The sequence below is a fragment of the Chaetodon trifascialis genome, chromosome 10 (assembly GCF_039877785.1).
Source record: "Chaetodon trifascialis isolate fChaTrf1 chromosome 10, fChaTrf1.hap1, whole genome shotgun sequence".
Lineage (NCBI taxonomy): Eukaryota > Metazoa > Chordata > Actinopteri > Chaetodontiformes > Chaetodontidae > Chaetodon > Chaetodon trifascialis.
The window spans coordinates 11,540,978-11,558,072 of record NC_092065.1 but is presented as its reverse complement, the minus strand read 5'-3'; the positions used below and the strand labels follow the sequence as shown (position 1 = coordinate 11,558,072).

At 46.1% G+C, this 17,095-nt stretch overlaps 1 protein-coding gene across 1 annotated transcript in view; it reads left to right on the top strand.

Annotated features, from left to right (window-relative positions):
* The window catches only part of otud7a (OTU deubiquitinase 7A), a 37,892-nt gene extending 21,822 nt beyond the window's left edge, over positions 1-16,070 (top strand). Inside the window, exons 5-13 of the mRNA XM_070972203.1 lie at positions 4-222; positions 2,065-2,166; positions 3,349-3,476; positions 4,139-4,251; positions 5,636-5,763; positions 5,850-5,999; positions 11,706-11,820; positions 12,417-12,501; positions 12,862-16,070. Of these exons, the coding sequence (XP_070828304.1) occupies positions 4-222; positions 2,065-2,166; positions 3,349-3,476; positions 4,139-4,251; positions 5,636-5,763; positions 5,850-5,999; positions 11,706-11,820; positions 12,417-12,501; positions 12,862-14,430 (2,609 nt within the window). The 3' untranslated portion in view covers positions 14,431-16,070. The remainder of the gene's footprint in view (positions 1-3; positions 223-2,064; positions 2,167-3,348; positions 3,477-4,138; positions 4,252-5,635; positions 5,764-5,849; positions 6,000-11,705; positions 11,821-12,416; positions 12,502-12,861) is intronic.
* The last annotated feature ends 1,025 nt before the right edge of the window (positions 16,071-17,095 follow it).

The window sequence follows — 17,095 nt, the reverse complement described above, 5'->3', positions numbered from 1 at the left end:
TAGAGAAGCGTCTGTCCCGCGGGATCTCCCACGCCAGCTCTGCTATTGTCTCCCTGGCGCGGCTGCAGGTGGCCAGTGAGTGTACCAGCGAGCAGTTCCCTCTTGAGATGCCCATCTACACATTCCAGCTGCCGGACCTCAGCGTGTACAGCGAGGATTTCAGGAGCTTCATAGAGAGAGACCTGATAGAGCAGTCCACCATGATGGCTCTGGAGCAGGCTGGTGAGTATTACAGGATGTCATATAGTATAATACATTCTACAACTGTATTGTAGTACATCTCCTGCTGCTGATATGAGATATGTAACAGAATCTTATGCATTACACCGTATTCTTTATTTAGATTACACTGAAGTGCAGCACAAAGCAGCAGCAGCTGCAATGAGAAATTCCGGTAATGTAGACAGAGACGCAGAAGGTGAGACTGAGATTAGACAGAGCAGATCAGAGAAGCAGCATCATCTGGAAGCAAGATGACAACAACTAATTCAAAGCATCCAGGATCCCAAAGGATTCATCTCCCAGCTGAAGCTTTGAACTCACGGAGAGAAACGAGTCAGTGAAGTTTCAAATCTTCCAGCAGATTTCCCCACACAGAGACTGCAGAGATCGTAAAGCCTTCCTCGTCTAATGCTGCTCAAAATCTGAGAACAGCCAACCAAGAAAGAACATTGGGACACTGATATATATTGAACTTCATATATCTGGATTTCATAAATACATAAATAAGCCATAAAGTCTTAGAAATACATTTTCATCAGTGGCTTAACTAACAAGAAGACGAGTGATAAGGGAAGGATTTATAGTCGTAAAAATCTTAGCACAGTCATAAATTTAATCCACATTATATGCATCACAGACTGTGGGTAAGACCACAGCTGAGACACTGCTATAAAATATGCATCTCTGAAATTAAGAAAAGGTAAAATAAAATAGAACAACCAGTTGTGCATTAGCTTCACGTTATGGGCTCAACCAGCATGTGGATCATTCTTGGATATGAAACCATTAAACACACTGGGATGTAACAGCAGGCCACGTTTCCAGAAAAATGAACTTAGATATCTAACGTGTGGAAAAATGGAGAAATGCAAAAATCCATCTGCATTTTGAGCCCATCTACGCTGAGGGGTAAATCATTCAGAGCCTCTTCTGTGTTTACTGTTGTTAAATAAATGATGCAGTCAGATCACCCCGGGCTCAGAGCAGCGAGGCAGCCTGCAGTAAAGCAGTGTGCCCTGCCCAGGGCTGCGAAGCAGTCGTCTCTCCCTTGGGGACACGGGCAGGCGGTGATGGAGCAGAAACTGGAGATACTGTAAAAGTCAGCCTGAGCAGGAAGATATTCAGGGTGGGTTTTTTTGCCGGGGATTTGAGGGTGTGTGCATGCACATGGCCTGTGCTAATCATCGATATTGAGGCTAATTATGTTTGTTAGCTAATTGTTCTTGATGGACAGTTACTGATGGAGGAGTTGCCCGCTCGGACCACATCCCCCACACATCATCTGAGCTGGCTCTGAGCCCCCCCCCAGCACCATTAACAGTGTGACAAATAATTAGAAATGATGTGCTATAGAACTTTATCATGGATCTGCGTCCTGAGACTCTGTTTGAGGTTATTTCATTGGTCTCATTATATATAAATTGGATTTGCTTTAAACCCACAGTTGTTGTATTTCTCTGAGAAACAGTTTTCTGTTCATTTGCTTTGATTGCCTTTTCCCCCACCTATGGCTCCTGCTGGGTGGAATAAACATCTCTTTTTGACTGAGCTCCCCCACAGTGTTTTTTTGTGTGCTAAGGTCTCTTTTTTGTGGATTCTGCTCTTCAGTCTGTAAAGATGTTGCACTGGGTTAGGAATAAATGTTGTGGGCCTGTAAAGCCTAATGGACTACACAAATAGACTCAGGGATCTCATCACCATTTTTTTGTGTGTTTGAGTAAATTAAGAGAACACTGACTTGAAAACTTGATTGATAGGAAATGTGTTTGACTGTGTTTGCTCCCTTCTGTTTCTCAGTTTTCTACACAATTCATGGCCTCGTTATGTCGTACGTGTCTGCAGGTCGTCTGAACTGGTGGTCCACCATGTGCACCAGCTGTAAGAAGCTGCTTCCTCTGGCTACCACAGGGGACGGGAACTGCCTCCTGCATGCTGCCTCTTTAGGTGAGCTACTCATGCACACGACAGCGCGTTTAAAATGTCAGGCTTGAAGGTGTTGGTTGATTTGGCGACACCTGGAGTTACTGGTGGTAATAGCAAATGTGGTGTAATACTGCAGGAGGCAGCAAAACAAACTCCTGTCATATTAATAAAAAAGTCTGGCACAGATTGGCCTTTTTCATCATTCGGAGTTTGTTACCTGGTTGTTGGAAGTTGGATATGTACAACCTGTCGCCTGGAGTTCTGCCTCCAACAACTCACTGTGGCTGCTCCTTCTTGTTCCATTATTCCGTGCAATATTTTGTTCATATCTTGTTTTGTAGACACATTTATGAATGAAATGCAAAGCTCACTAACAAACACACTGCATTTCCTATGACTAATTCATAATAAAATTAAACTCACGTTTCACCAGTTCAGTGCTTTTAATGTGAAGCTGTAACAAAAGGAAATGTTTGATGTGCATCAGCAGCAACTGAACACATCATTTTTTTCCAAGTCTGTCACCACAGTCACCCAGTTTGTAATACTGCAGCTATATAAATATTGCAATACTTTCATCAGTGGGCCATAAACTGCATTCGGCAATGGATTTAACTGACATTTGTTTTAATGAAAATCATATCGTACCTTAAACATTCAGTGCGGCCATGACATCCATCAGGATTTCTTGGTATGGAACAGCGAGTCAGTATCACAGCTGTCTCATAACAGTGTCAGCGCTGCGTCACAGCTGCAGAATCCACAGGAGGGCGTGAGAAAGGAGGAGTGAGAGAGCACAGGAAACAAGGAAGGAAGGGAGGAGGGAGGCAGATAACTGACTATACATTGCAGGAAACTGTCAGCCGCATGGTTCAGGAGGATAACGCCGTATTCGGGTCCACGCTGAAGGAGACTGTTGGTTCCCCAGTGTAAGGATTTTGGAGCAGCAGAGGAGTTGTCAGGGTTTGAGATACCAGAGCTAACGTAATATACACTGACAGTTAAACAACTGAGGCCCTTTGATGAGTGATGAAAGGCATTTTTAGAGATGAAATTAAAGAGCTGAGGTCATTGCAGAATGATTTCACAGGTGCAGCTAAGAAATCCAACCTCTTGTTTCCGTCCTCTATGTCGTGTTCAGTGGTTGTTTTATGTCCTCAGTCTTTACATGCAGTAAAGGTGTTGTGTGTCTGTGTTGCTCAGGGATGTGGGGCTTCCATGACAGAGACCTGATGCTGAGGAAATCCCTGTATACCATGATGAAGAGCGGAGCGGAGAGAGACGCTCTGAAGAGGAGGTGGAGGTGGCAGCAGACTCAACAGAACAAGGAGGTTGGGAGAGTGTCCATGTTTGCGCACCACACCTCCTGAATGCATCACATCCTCTTTCACCAATGACACCTGAATAAATCCACCAGTGGAGGGATGAGCTGCTCGTAACTTCAGCTAATAAGCGCTCATTTTAGCTTCTTTTCTGCGCCGCACATGTGGATTTTCACTGTGAGGAAAATAGTCTTTCAATGATACCAAGTGTGCAGTAGCAGCCGTGCTGCTAATACTGTCAAATCCTCTGCACCGCCTATCTCTTCTCTTGACATTCATGGATTAAAGTATTTGCCAATCTATTAGAAAAATGGTGTCACCAAAGATAGCTCAAGCAAAGAAGTAGTCCAGATGCTCATGTTTTAATAAATGCCTGAGGCGTCCTGGTGGCCCAGTGATCTAAGACACATCCCATGTTGAAGTGGCATCCTGGGTTGTTGCGTGTCATCCACCTTCCTCTAATTACCCATATTTCCTGTCTTTTATCAAAATATCCGAATCCAGCAAAACTAAATAAACGCTACAAAAAAAACACGATGCATAAAGCTTCAGGAGATAACCTTGTAGATGCAGATGAAAACAGCAAAAATGAATAATAATAGGAACTGTGTGGGTGAGCATCAGTGTGTGCTTATCAGAATTCCCATTTGTGTGTGTGTGTGTTTGTGCAGTCAGGGTTGGTGTACACTGAGGAGGAATGGGAGAGAGAGTGGAACGAGCTGCTGAAGTTGGCCTCCAGTGAGCCTCGCACTCACCTCAGCAAAAACGGCAACACCAGCGGAGGGTAAGCTGCCCGACTGTCATGACTACAAAAGCCTGCGAGCGTGCACGCTGTGAACTCCCAAGACACGATGCATATTACTTTCCTTTAACCAGCAGCATTTGCTCCATAATTGTCGTGCAAGATAGAGAAAACAAAGCAGCAGTAGCGAGCCGGGTGGCTCTCGTCCCACATTACAGCGCCCCTGCTGCGTTTTAATGCCTTGTGCATCGAAACTCTGCAGGAGGCCCGCAATTAAAACAAAAGTGACCTTCTCACAGAGATGGATTTGTCAGGGAGACTCATTGTTCCCACTCGGGCTGTTGCTCTTTCAAATTGCTTCCTTGATTTAAGAACATTGGTGGAGCTCTCATGTGAGACTGTGCCATCTACTGGCTGCCGTCAGTATTTATCGTTCCTGCAGCCTCCCCTCAGCTGTGTTGTAGCTGCAGCAGGTGATGTGTTCTGTGCACAAACCCCACCCCCCCACCCCCACCGCTGCATAAAAAAACTGCAAGAGTGGGTTTATCTCAGGCTACAGAGGCAGATTGGAAACTCACTCTGGTTTCCTCCTCCTACGCACAGACACCTTGTGGTTTGTCTCTTGTTTCCATTTCACTGATATGAACACGTTTTTTTTTCTCAGGTACACACAAGGTATAGCGGCTGATCTGGTGGAGGAGGAAAAAACAACCATGATGAACAGAGACTCATTAAGACGTCTGCTGTAGAATTATGATGTATAATTATGATATATAATTATCATCACTTAAGCAGGTTGTGGCTGTCCGCATATCTGTGTTTTCGCATTAATTCGCCGTCCCCGCGTTGACTCCTCCTATGCGAAGCCCTCTATCACCAAACACATCCCATTAAAGAGCATAATTTGCTCATTTAGTCTGGTGGTTTTAACCTCTCATTGAGTTTGACTGTAATACAGTAATCAGGTTAGGGATGTTTGATGGTCCTAGTGTGAGATGAGCCCCTAAATAGGATGAGTGGGATTCACATATTAAGAGGCTCTTTATTAGAGTGAATTTGGCAGCGTGGCTGTTTGTGTGGCTGACAACTTAATTGTTGCACATCCTCTGGTTCCCTGGTGGTTGCATGCCTGAGAGCTCTGCCTCTGCTTTTTCTCTCCGTCTCACCCTCCCTCCCTCTCTTTCATTCTAACACACGTATAAACAGATGGACAGATCTTTGTGCGTTGTTGTCCCTGTCTGTTAAAGATAGCCGGAGGGCAGCATGGATCCAAGTGGATCAGGTTAGATTATGCAGGCACATGATCAGCAGGAACGTTTACCATTTTGGCTGCTTTTCGCATCACTCAGTACCAGTTCAGGAAATTGTCATCGTGTCCCATAATCCCCCTGTGTTGCATGTTTTTTTTTTTCTTTTTCTCTTGCAGGGTGGATAACTCAGAGGATCCGGTCTATGAGAGTCTAGAGGAGTTCCATGTGTTTGTGCTGGCCCACGTGTTACGCAGGCCAATTGTAGTGGTGGCTGACACGATGCTCAGAGACTCAGGAGGAGAAGGTAGACTAACTGCATGTTGCCTCCATCCTCTGCATCACAGTGAGATAAGCACTGACACTCCATATGGTGTTCTTACTGAATTCCAGCCTTTGCTCCCATCCCGTTCGGAGGGCTCTATCTGCCTCTGGAGGTGCCCCCGAGCCGCTGTCACTGCTCCCCTCTGGTCCTGGCCTACGATCAGGCTCACTTCTCCGCGCTGGTGTCCATGGAGCAGAGAGACCAGCAGCGAGAGCAAGGTAAGCGGCTGACCATCATCGCAAAAACCACTTCCAAAAAGAGCTGGGGCAAGTTTCATCTGCAGTAATGTGCAGTAGTTAAGTCAGGTCATAGTTAGGTGGGCTTTGCTTTTCACTTTAAGTGGGTAGATTGAGAGAGTGAGGGTGAGTGGTCTGCCTGTCCTGCTAGAGGTGAATAATGGATGAGACAGCAGTCTAATTACCTGTGATCCATTATTAAAACAGGCTGGTTGGCAGTAGGAACCAGGGAGTAGCCAACATGGAGGGAAAGTGGACAGCAGGCTCCTTCCTCTTGGCTTATTGAGCACTGAACCAGTCACTCAAGCCTGTATGTTACCATATGTCTACATTTCCCTCTCTGAAGTCTCTCTCAGTTGAATTTAGCCTGTTCCAGTGGGTGTGTCTGCTTTTTTGCGTTGCCCTCTTTCGCAGGGCTCTGTGACTTGCTGCTGTTTAGAGCATATTGATTGTGTTATGTTGCGGTCGGAGTGTGTTGATTTTCCGTTTTGTTCAGCGACTCTTGTTTTTGTCTTGTTTTGCCCGTTCAGATGCCAGCGTTCCCACTCCGGATGCGTTGCTTATTCTCGAGGTCAGAGTAATCCTCACATGGAGTTCCTTTAATTGACAAATAGAGAGGATCTCCTTGACAACCGGTCTTGGTAGTCACAGCACTCGGCTGTATCTGACTCAGTGGGTGGAACTCGCTTGTCATTTGCGTGGGCAGCCGGCCAACTCTGTCTCTTTTTCTCACTCTCAAATACAGATACACTTGCGCAAACTGTTCCTTTCTTCCTCTCTCTGTCTTCTTCCTTCTCTTGTGCTGTTCTGAGTATGTAATGTCCTATTCTCAGGCTTGTAAACACCAACCTAGTTATTAAGTCTGGGTATGACAACTGCAGACTAGCAGACAGACATGATTACTAACCTGCCATCCCTGCCCTGAAGTCATTCCCTTTAATGCCAGCAGCAGATCAAAGCCAGCCTACCCCACAGCACACCCACTTTAATTTCAGTGTGGCGGGGGGTGGGAAGGGGCTTCTCTTTTTGTCCACCAGGTGGTGCATATGTCCAAAGAACCTGCTGTAGCTCCATCACAACACCACTGCATGACTGTACTTTTTCATCCTGGTACACGGTGTCCTGTGATAGGATCAGAGTGCGTTTTGTCTGCAGTCTCTCTCCAGGATGTTATGAAAACACTTGTACGCTCAGCTTGGTGCATTTGTATGTCATGTGATAAATCGTATTGCACGGCTATGATACCAATCTGTGCAGCTCCGGTTACGTTTTCCTGCATTCTCACATATGTAAGAAGCATGCTTATATGTTTTTTATGATGCTATCAGAAATGGGTAGCTGCATTTTCTTAGCATTTCTGAATTTGGCTTATATCTCTGAACAGATGCCAGACAGACAGGCACAAGGTCAGACAGACAGACAGACAGACAGACAGACAGACAGACCTAATGTTCCACTGCCAATTAGGGCAGAGTAGCCTCAGCCGGCCCCTAAGCCCTGACCACATCACCACATATGGGCAGGGTCCCGGGCCCCGACAAACCGACCCTCTCTCCTGACAGTCAGGCCAATGTGTGCACGTCTCAGGTGGAGGGCTGCACTCAGTGTCCCCCAGCCCGGCGAAGAGCATCCCAGAGGCCGTTGGCCCTGTGTGTGTTCAGGTGCCAGAGTTAAAATACTGGCTCTTTCTTCAGCCCACTGTATGGAAGATTATAGCACAGTCCCCTCCCTCAACCTGACTCTAAATCACGCTGACACATCACGGTACTGCCCCTTTTATGGCCTGTTGCATGGCTTCTGGGGCTTTATTGATGGTGTACAGTTAAAAAACAAGGGAGGGGTGACTGGAATCAGAGCATATTGCTAAGAATCAAAACTTTATTTTTATGTCTGTTTTTTTCCCCACACAGCCCAAAAGAGTAGTCAAGTGTTTTTCTGAATAAGGTAGTCAGGTGAGCCTGGATTCCTGTGCACACGGCTGTGTTTTCTAGCAGCCCACTGCTGCTCACCTGCTGTGTGATAATGACTGGCTCCTCAGTCGACGCCGCTGGCCATGTCTTTTATCAGCTTGTTTGTGCTCCTGTGGTTAAACGACACATGAGTTGAACCGGCCCTCTAGAACCCTCTGGAGCTATTTCAAGCCCTGGTCCCAATACCAAAACACTTCCAGGTTTTCTTTGGCATCCCATCATCAACCTTCTAACGCCCATTTGAATGAAGTAAATGGTCGTCTTTTACATGGAGACCACCTACGTAACAGTGCGGCGTAACCATCCAGCTCTGGCCAAGTTTCACTTCTCTATCTATTAAAGACACCCAGTGTATTACGCCCCATGCAGTCAGCTTAATTAAATCAATATGGTGGAGAGAATTAAAAAGCTATTTGTTGTGGTTTTATGTGTTACTTGAAATGTAATGCTCATGTAATTACCACCATGGTTCCGCTGTTAAAATCTGTGGCGAAAAAAAAAAGGGAAAAAAAAGCCCAGCCTTGTTTATATGCATGACTGCTGTTTACTCTGGTGAATTGGGCCCTTTAAGTCTGCAGCTGTGCAGAGTGACCAAAGTCAGGAATTCAAATATGTGCATTTTCCAGACAGTACAAATTGTTCTTGAATCGCACAACAGAGGAAACATTGGCTCAGTGTTCCCGCTGTGAATCAAAGCCTGTAATGGGTGACTTTGTCCTCAGAAGTGAGTAAAAGAGGAGAGAGAATCATCTCTGGTTCTGCTCTCTTGACACAAGGATGATGTACAATACTTGCTCATTTTGCACAAACTAAAAAAAGACAAAGCAGAGGTTTTTATGTCCAATCAAATCATGCGAATAAATCCCTAAAAAGCTTATCTGCCTCATTTCAGCCGTTTCCTCACAGGTTACACCCAGGTTTCCTCCCCCTTCTCCCTGTCTGCATCCCCCCTGAATCAAAGATGCAAACTGAGCAAGGCGAGGCAGGCTAGCAGCTAGGTTGCTGAGTACAGAGCTCGCATACCACAGAGGGCTATGATGTCATCCACGCATAAGCTATGGGAATCGGTCATTCAAGGACAACAAAACAAGGCTGCCAACAGGGATAGTAAATACATTACAGCACACTTTAGTCCCCCAGAGCTCAATTGGCAGTGTTGAATCTCTGAATCTGGACGGGGCCCAAGCGGGAACAACAACAGCGCGCACACACACACAGCGCTTTGGAATGGCGAGAAAGAAGGACAGCTGCATCGTGGGAGCCAGGACGCCACCTCGCAGGCCTCCGCTGCCTGCTGCATGACCTGAGTGGGAACTGAGTGGGAGCTGGTTAACTGTCCTCTGTCTGTGTTTGTGATTATGACTGAGTTTTTCTGGGCAGGAGTGTTCTAGGACAGACTCTTCTTTAAGACAGCCGTTCTTTTTCTTCCTCCCAGTTTTCAGTGCTGTCACACCTCTGTGGGCCACAGGCATCACTCATGCCTTTTATTTTAGGTAGATGGTGTAAGATGCATTTTAATTTGCAGGTATGATGCAAAGGCAACCATGACATTTTAGATTTATGGCCTAGTTTGTCAGCAGCACTATTGACGATATATTTACTCTGACGATGGCATTTCAACAACTAATGGTGTCAGATATAAATAAGTGATCATCTTAGCGGTGTTAAATGTGCTAGCATGGGTGTGGCTGCACTATTTCTGTCTCCAGAACTGAAGGCATCATCAACATGCATGTACCATCAGTATTCTGACACTTAGCATGTCTAATCGTGTACTTCGTACCTACACCGGGCACTCGGAATGAGACACACAAGAGTGAGCATTTGACCTGAGGTTTCATCAGGGACGCAGGAGGGGCTGTTGCTGCTGGTGTCTGTGTCTCTATGAAGCCTGCAGAGCAGAGCGGCCTATTGGCAGTGGAAGAACTGATGAGGCAGGGAGGAGACTGTATCTTCCATCTGGGGCTGACAGGGAAGGCTGGAATGTCCTCGGCCTGAACAGCCTGCTTCTCTCTGCTGTCATGTGGACAACAGCCCCCACACAAGGTAGCCTGAGGAGAGCTGTCATGTGGGCCAGTGGGGTCTAGCTAGTCCTCCAGACGCTCTTGTTTTGAAAGGCAGCCACTCACTCACACTAACACGTACACGCCTGCACATACTGTAAGCACGCCTCCCACGAGAGGAAGCCCGGGTGGGTGCCTGTTTTATGTTCTGGGTCCAGTGATTAATGGTGAAAAGCTCTTCCTGCTTGTAAGTAGCTGATCATATCAGCGGGCTATGAATGAAATTATTTCAGCACTCCTGCTCTTATTCTGTGCTGCTGCGTCTGATCGCACCCTGTTACTAAACCAGATCGCCATGTACGGCTGCGATCATCTGTACAGCTGCTGAGGTCAATGTAAATCTCATCAAGCCGAGTTCAGCAGTAGGAGTATTAGCAGAGGGATGGTTCCAGTTTATCACCGCCCGGGTCCTGTTTTTGTAGTTTTGGCCGTCACTTCTATTGGTATTGATAACACTGCACTCACCAGAGAAATTGCAGTTACTCCTTAAGAAGGAAGTTCACCGGGTCAAGGAACACAAGCAAATAGCTTTTAAACAGAGCCCAATGTTAGCCAAACTCACTTGGAAGAGAAAATAAAAGTAGAAGAGTTTCATAACAGTTTACAGATTGACCTCCTCGTTCAACATACTTCCCATAGGTGTGCATGCACAGTTTTTATGTGCATCGAGGGATTGTTGCAGACATTTGAAGTACACTCACTTTGGCTTTTCCTCCAGATAAAGTGGTTGGATAATCTGGCTAAACTGTTGGCTTGTTTACGTGTCGTATCATGTAAATGCTTATTTTTCTTGCCCTGTTGGACTTTGCTGTTGCAATGCTGCTGTGTTCCCAGAGCTCAGTCTTATCTCTGGTGAGTGCAGTTAACATTACTGATAGCAAAGATTGCCGTGGAAATGGAAAGTCCCAATTTGAGAATTAATAATAAACCCTTGACAGCAGTACTTGATGAACCCAAAAGGTTCATTTAGTAGCCGTTCTTTATCTTACAGTTGTATCACATGCTCTTCCTCAGCAGATGGAGTTTGCCCTGTTGTTGTGTTGTCATGCACTTTTTTTTTCTGAGGGGACGTTGTATCCATGCTGGTTCAAATGCTGGGATTGGAAGTTCATTCTTGACCTCATTCTTGAACTTTACATAACAAAACAGTCTCACCACACGGTTTACTTAGCAGCTGTTTTGGAACTTTCGATTGTACCATACAATATAATTGAAAGCTCCAGAACAGCTATGGGCCAAGTTGTAACAAACCATATTTTTCCATTAATTTTCTTCCACGTGGAAAAGATATGTGAAGCCTGGTCACACTCAACTAGAGTGCAGGTCAGTGCAGTGGCCACAGAGAACCAGCGTATGGGAACGCAGCCCCCTGCGCCCCTGCTCTGTCTGGATGAGTCCGTATGAGTGACACTCAGTGGTCGCGGTCGCTTCTCGGCCTAAAAAATGGATGGCAGATAGGATACACCCGTGGTATAGTTTACCCCACACTGACAGGCATGTGGGATAATAAATGTGGCATTATTCTAGCGTGTCATTATGGTGTCACTTTAGCTCTGACAGGACTGTGGCCTTGTGAGGGAACGGGTGGCGTGCAACGTAGTGTCCGGTGGCAAAGCTAGACCAAACTAACCTTCTGATAATCTCATCTCTTCCAGCTGTTATCCCTCTGACCGACTCGGAGCACAAGCTGCTAGCCCTCCATTTTGCCGTGGACCCTGGCAGGGACTGGGAGTGGGGGAGGGATGACAACGATAATACCAAGCTAGCCAAGTAAGTCCTGAAAAGTATATCACAGGGTGTTGACGCTCATCAACAAAGCACACACAGAGGCGCTGACTACCAAAGCAGCCCCATGAAGAGAGAGAGCCGAAACTGCAGGCCAAGGCAGTTCTGTTAGTCTACCCACAAGGCTGCATGTGGGGGATTTAACTGATTATGGGATCTGGGATCAGGTCACTTCAAAGAGTGAGCAGAGAGAGAACAAATTGTGAGCCACGTCAGTCATCTATAGGGTCTCCCAGGAATGGCCTCACTAAAGCAGCCTACACCCTCTCTGAGTTTAGCAAAGAGTTTATGTTGGGGTTTCTGTTTCACATTCCTGCCAGTCAGGGGGTTAGCTTATCCTTTAACATGCTGCAGTATGAACAGTGCAGATATGCAGAGAAAAGACGCTCAAATCACTTTCTAATACCACCTCTTATGTATATATTACCCTTAATGCATAGCAGGCATGGTTTTAAATTCAGTAAGTTCTTAAAAATGGCTAAAAAATATGCTAAATATGGCGTTCTGTTGTAGTATAAATGTCACGTCGGCTAAGTTACGCTGCTGCTTGCTGCTAATTGTGCATGCATCTTCTCCCACAGTCTCATTTTGTCTCTGGAGGCCAAACTCAACCTGCTGCACAACTACATGAATGTAACATGGATCCGAATTCCATCTGAAACAAGGGTAACTTTTTTTTCTGACACATGTGTCTTGTTCGTCATGGTTAACTTGGCTCTGTGGTTTCAATAACATCTGGAATGGAGGAGTCTCTGTGGAGTTCAATCAATCAGTTTTATTTCCTGTCAGTGAGCAATAATCACAGGCATTCATGTGTTTGTACTGATTATGAATCATCAGCCCACCAAGTACTTTTTGAGTATTATTTTTATTTTATTTTATTTTTTGGTGGGTTTATGTGGAATACACTGGGAATCTTTTAAATCTCTCCTCTTATAAATTAGATTTTGAATTATTGCTTCAACGTCATCAGTGCTTGTGCTGTGTTTTCTTCATTGCTGCCTGTGCTTGTGTGTCTCTGTGCAGGCTCCCTTGGCTCAGCCAGAGTCTCCCACAGCCTCTGCAGGTGAGGATGTCCAGTCTCTAGCTGAGTCCATGGACTCTGACCGCGAGTCTGTCGGCAGCAACTCGAACGTCAACAGCGGCAAGCCCAGCAAGGAGAAGGACAAAGACAAGCAGCGCAAGGACAAAGACAAGAGCCGGGCTGATTCTGTAGCCAACAAACTAGGTAGCTTCAGCAAAACCTTGGGAATCAAGTTGAAGAAGAACATGGGAGGTCTGGGTGGCCTTGTGCACGGCAAAATGAACAAATCTAACTCTGGCTCAGGTCGTACAGGGGAGAATGGAGGGGAAAAGGCGAAGAAGAAGGAGTCTAAGGCAACCAAGGGAAGCAAGGAGGAGTCGGGCCAGTCAGCCAGCTCCACCTCTTCTGAGAAGGCCACTAGTCCCTCCCCTACAGACAGAGACAGACCCTCCAGCTCCTCCCCCACCGAGAGACTGGACAGTGCAGGGAGAGTCTCAGGGGACAAGACTCTGGAAAACTGGAAATACAGCACCGATGTCAAGCTCAGCCTCAACATCTTGCGGGCTGCCATGCAGGGGGAACGCAAGTTCATTTTCGCAGGCCTCCTGCTCACCAGCCATCGACACCAGTTCCACGAGGAGATGATCAGCTACTACCTGACCAACGCTCAGGAGCGCTTCAGCCAGGAGCAGGAGCAGAAGAGGAAGGAGGCGGAGAAGAAGCCCCCCGCCCCCACTGAAGTGGCCGTGAAGAAGCCCGAGCATGAGAGTGTCTTCCAGAGGGAGAGATCGGACAGCTCGCCTCCGGAGAGCTGCTCTCCCATCCTGCCCCACCACACCCACACCTACAACCACAACTCACAGCCCCCGCTGGGTCTCAAGATGCAGGGCAGGAACAGTCCCACTCCCGCAGCCCCTCTTGTCTCTGTCCCAGTCCCTCCTCTCACCCCGCCTACGGCCTCCCACCATGTCTCCCACCCAGCCCCAGCCCCTGCGCCTTACTCTTCCCCCAGTATTGGTGCTAAGAGACCTGGGCCCGTTCCTGTGTCCGCCCACTACAGCCATACACCGCCCATCCAGAGGCACAGCGTGATCCACTTACAAGATGTCAACATGCAATCCTCCATCTTCCAAGATGACCCCTATAAGCCTGTGGTGGGCACCCTAAAGACATGCGCCACCTACCCCCAGCAGAACCGCACACTCTCCTCCCAGAGTTACAGCCCTGCTCGCCTGTCAGGGGTCCGCACTGTTAACACAATAGAGACCCTGTCCTACAACATGCCCGGCGAACACAAGTCCCACACCTACACCAATGGATTCGATGCGGGAGACATTCAGGACTGCCTGGAGTTTGCTGATGAGGACAACTCGTCTCACACCTGGCTCAACCAAGACAAAACCAAAGGGCGGAGCTCTGGAAGCCCTTTGTACTGCTTTCAGCAGCGCCGCTGCAAGAGGGAGAACTGCTCCTTCTACGGCAGGCCAGAGACAGACAACTACTGCTCCTACTGCTACAGAGAGGAGCTGAAGCGCAGGGAGAGGGAGAGCAAAGTGCAGAGGCCTGCATAGCCATCACAGCCACTTCAGCCACTCGTCAGCAAGGCCGCGGGAGACTTGAGGGAACTACACCATCTGCACTCTGCATTTAGAATAACATGGTGGCAAACATTTTCCTATTTTGTTGAAGAATGCTCTTGTATTCCTGTCACCCTTCCCTTGTTGGTAAAGATTATTACTTTATGATGGGGGAAGCAGAACTTGAAACAGTGAGCAGCTTTGGCCAGAAGTCGTGCTATTTTGCTTTGGGGTTTCATTTCTGTCTCATTGAACTTAGTCTTTTACTTGTTTTAGAGTAAAAGTCATCTCTCTCTCTGTGATGTAACTTTCTGTATGTGAAGGAAAGTTCTTTATTTTTCAAGGTACAAAAGATTTGCATCTCATCAGGAGGGAACATTTTAGCTCTTTTAATCAGTTTGAATGCAATACCTCTGCTTGTTTCTTCAAAACCTCTGTGGAAAATTTGTAGTTGTTTTGCAATCAAAAGAAATTTAACGGGAGATTAATATTAGACTTTAAAGCAATAAATTGGTGATTTTTGCTACACCCTCTCCCAATTTTGTCTATGCACCAATAATATAGTTACTGTAGGTTAACTGTGTCTTGTAAATTGTAAAGGATTGTCACGGTGTGCTTTTGTAAACAAATTTGAACTACAGGAATTAAAAACGTGTAAGCATTCTAGATTGTAATGTTGGATTAGGAAGAAATGTAAAACTATCTCATTTGTTAAGTGTACTTTTGTTCTTACCGCGGTGCAAAGGTTTGTGTCAGAATTGGACTCAAAATATTGTGTAAGATATCATTTCACACTTCTGCCCGTAGTCGACCTCCCGAAGACCACAAGCACTGCCAAACTGGCTTCTTAAAAAAAAAAAAAAAAAAAAAAAATACGATTCAGATTTTCAAAATGTTCTTTGTGGCAAACACCAAACAGTGTGCGTAGGATGACTTGCTTCTCAAATATGCAGTGTTTATGGTGTGTTTCTCCGAGTCGCCTGTTAGCTACTCTATTCGGTCCGTGTGTTAGATGAGAAGAATTGTGGGTAGGGAGAGCAGGCCGACGCGTACTTGTCTGAAGTGTGATTTCGTGTCTGTTCCCCCCTTACACACACAACACGATGTGCAATCATGCTATTAGCACTATGTGGTGACCTGCAGCATAGATGTGTCACCGGTCCAGTGTGAGATTGTCTGTTCTTCTTCCATATCTAGAGGCCGTTAAAAGAAGCACCTGCTGCTAAGAGCACCTCAAGCCTTTGTGATCATCAGTGCTTTAACCAATCAGTGGGTTTGTGAAACCCCAGGCCTCCAAGTGCTTTCTGCTCATTCGACATGACTACTGTAAAGACGCAGTGTTTGTGGTGGCTGTTTGTTCTGGTGATGCTTGGATAATGTACCATGCTGTCCTTAACTAAGTGTGTCCTGGCCAAGGATGTCCACTGCTCCCTGGGTTCGCTTCTGTCTCTCTCCTGTACACACTGCAGTGTTGCTCCTCTTTGTTTCTATGTGACCAGTTCATGGACTCTCACCATGTTAGGACTGTAAGATATGATTTTGTATTCCTTTAAGAGTTTTACACTACTTTAAATTATTAATTTGCACATTAGGTACAGATGTAAATATGAAAAAAAAAATAGTTTATTGTTACAAATGTGGTGTGTCTGTGTCATTTTTGCTTTTTCTTCAAGGAGGTAATCATGGGAAATTTAGAGATTATTATAGTATAGTACTATAGTACTATACCCTGATTGTTTTAATTATTTTTAAGGGATCATGTTGAAGATTTCTTCACTCTGGTTTTATTTACAACACACTTTTTTGTTATTTGCTAGCGTCCTCTTTTCTGTTGTCTAGTGAGGCCTAAAAACAAATGATAGCAGGTTGAATTTACTGCTACCGTACCAGATCATTTAAGATTTGTAATAATAATAAAGACAGATTTCAAAAATAATCAAAAAAACTAATGTAGAGCAGTCTGAAATATACAGATTTTTTTGGTATAAATGTGGGTCAAGTGCCAAAAAAGGCTGGATCCTACGATTCCCATCCATCCATTATCTATACCGCCTATCCCTTTCGGGGTTGCGGGGGGCTGGAGCCTATCCCAGCTACAATGGGCGAGAGGCGGGGTACACCCTGAACCGGTCGCCAGCCGATTGCAGGGCCACATGCAAGGACAGGCAAACATTCATACTCACACTCACACCTACGGACAATTTAGAGTCATCAATTAACCTAATGAGCATGTTTTTGGTCTGTGGGAGGAAGCCGGAGTACCCGGAGAGAACCCACGCATGCACGGGAAGAACATGCAAACTTCACACAGAAAGGCCCCGCCTGACCCGGGGATCGAACCGGCAACCTTCTTGCTGTGAGGCACGCGCACTACCTGCTGCGCCACCGTGCAGCCTACCCTACGATTCCCATCATGCATAATGCAATAGTTTCTATTCTAAAACACGTCTGTCTGCTCTTTTACACTCTGTCTCATGTTTGAAATGCAGTATTTCTTTTAAAAAATTGAAACCTACAAGCTGAAGCTGAAATAATCCTGATAATATCACTATGACAAAACCAGGGTTTAGACTTGACAAAGCATCTCCAGAGCCTCAGAGGATGTAAAACTGTGCTACTCTGTGTGAGCACTAAGCTCTTCTTCATGTGCAAAAAATCA